Source organism: Aplysia californica, unplaced genomic scaffold, assembly GCF_000002075.1.
Source record: "Aplysia californica isolate F4 #8 unplaced genomic scaffold, AplCal3.0 scaffold00028, whole genome shotgun sequence".
NCBI lineage: Eukaryota > Metazoa > Mollusca > Gastropoda > Aplysiida > Aplysiidae > Aplysia > Aplysia californica.
This window is the reverse complement of record NW_004797298.1, coordinates 2,066,558-2,068,739: the sequence shown is the minus strand read 5'-3', so window position 1 is coordinate 2,068,739 and position 2,182 is coordinate 2,066,558. Positions and strand designations below refer to the sequence as shown.

General features: G+C 36.7%; 1 protein-coding gene across 1 annotated transcript in view; it reads right to left on the bottom strand.

Annotated features, from left to right (window-relative positions):
• The window catches only part of LOC101859381 (tyrosine kinase receptor Cad96Ca), a gene marked incomplete at both ends in the record, with an annotated part of 35,313 nt that overhangs the window by 680 nt on the left and 32,451 nt on the right, over window positions 1–2,182 (bottom strand). Inside the window, 2 exon segments of the mRNA XM_005091359.2 lie at window positions 285–398; window positions 1,937–2,059. Coding sequence (XP_005091416.2) covers window positions 285–398; window positions 1,937–2,059 — 237 coding nt within the window.

The window sequence follows — 2,182 nt, the reverse complement described above, 5'->3', positions numbered from 1 at the left end:
TATTACTATTATAAAAAATGATGATGATGATTATTATTATTATAACGATTATCATTATTACTATTATTATTATTATCATTATTATAATTATAAACATTATTATTATTACCATTACCATTATCATCATTAATCATTTTACTTACTTCATCTTACCAAACCTCAAAGCGGCTCGACAGCACATTGGGTCCGACTGCAAGAACCACTGACAGTGGCTCGCAGGAGATAAAAAGAGTTTTAAAAAACCCAAATCACAGTTCACGTTAATTCGTTAAAATTCCACTCACCACCTCGTAGATGTTCCTGTCAGTGATCTCGTTGGCAAAGCCGAAGCCCGACATCTTGCAGATTCCTCCCTTGGCCACGAGGATCTTGCAGGACCGAAGCCGGTAGTAGATCAGCTGGGAGAGACGATCGAGAGAAGGGATTATAAGTAATCATTGTTAATCCAGTGGGAGAGGGGGATACCAAGAGAAGGGATTATAAGATAAGCTGTAATAGTAAATAGAGGATTATAGAGAGAAGTGGTTATAAGATAAGCTTTAATAATAAATAGAGGATTATGAGGATTATAGAGAGAAGGGATTACAAGTTATCGTTGTTATAAGGGGAGGAGGTTATCAAGAGAAGGTATAATAAGATAAGCTATAATAGTAGGTGGTTGGCGGGTGCTCTGGTGTGGTTTGCTTCTTCTTTCTTATAAAACATCTATCGTCTTTATCTCCCCTTTTTATTTTTTGTGTTTGTTATTCTCTTGTAACGCCTCTAATCTTTGGCACTTGTATGACCTAATTGTGTTGCAAGAGCCATACAACACTTCATAAAACTAAACTAAGCTATAATAGTAAATGAACTGGGAGAGGATTATGGAGAGAAGGGATTATGAGATAAGCTATAATAGTAATTAGAGGATTATGGAGAGAAGGGATTATGAGATAAGCTATAATAGTAAATAGAGGATTATGGAGAGAAGGTATTATGAGATAAGCTATAATAGTAAATAAAGGATTATGGAGAGAAGGGATTATAAGTTATCGTTGTTAATCAGGTGGGGGAGGGGGATATCGAGAGAAGGTATTATAAGATAAGCTGTAATTGTAAAAGAATTGGGAGAGGATTATGGAGAGAAAGGGTTATAAATTATCACTGTTAATTAGGTGGGGGAGGAGGATATCAAGAAACTATCGCAAAGGGAAGGGATTATACGATAAATTACTACAGTAAAATGAACTGGGACGGTATTGTAAAGGGAGCTTTATTCTTTATTAGGTCATTTAACACTTTGCTGACCATCTCGCCGATTGGCGATATTTACCACCAAGTTTCTTTAATGGCAAGAGGTTTTACTATATTATACGAGCCTTGTGATGGCAAAGTGTTAAGAGGTAAATCGGCAATATTGAGGGTTTTTTAAAAATATCGACCTTTATAGACATAGAGAGGTGGTCACAGTAAAAAAAAAATGTGTCATGATGCGGTGGAATCAGGCGCTAGTCAATTTTTAGGCATGTGGAGTTATTGATATCATCTTAAAGCTTGTTCATTCGTGTAACTTTTGATTTAAAATTTACCCATGTATCTTAAATAGAAGTCAAGATATTTGTGATTGAAGGAGGTGGGGGTCACCTGGTTTCAGAGGTAAAATTAGCGAGAAAATGTCCGCCAAAGATTGGTGTCTTCCATAGCTTGAGAGACCTTGAAAACTGAAAATCTACATTTTTTGCGCCTTTAATCAACGGTTTTCAGAAAAAATCAACACAGAAATGTGGTTTTAAATGGACGTGAAAGGTGTTGAGCCAAAAAAAGAAATTGGGAAAAATTTTTTTTTAAAACAGCCAGAAAAATACAGTTTTCTTTGATTTCAATATTTTGACGAGCGCCTGATTTCACCACGACGCCTCACAAATTAAATGTTTCAAACGTAGCGTTTCACACTGACCTTGAACTTCTCCAGGTGATCCAAACCACTTGCGACCTGGGCTGCCAAGGCCAGTAACTTCTGTGCAGTCAACATCTGCTTCCTCATGCTCACGCTGGCCTTGTCTCCCCTGCCGATCATAACCTGTCACAGACGGAAAAGGAAAATGTTTTTTTAGTAAGATTTTTGCAGCACTTGCAACACAATAAGGTCATATAAGTGCCGGAGATTAGAGTTTTTGTTTTAGTAAGAGTTTTACATTTGGGG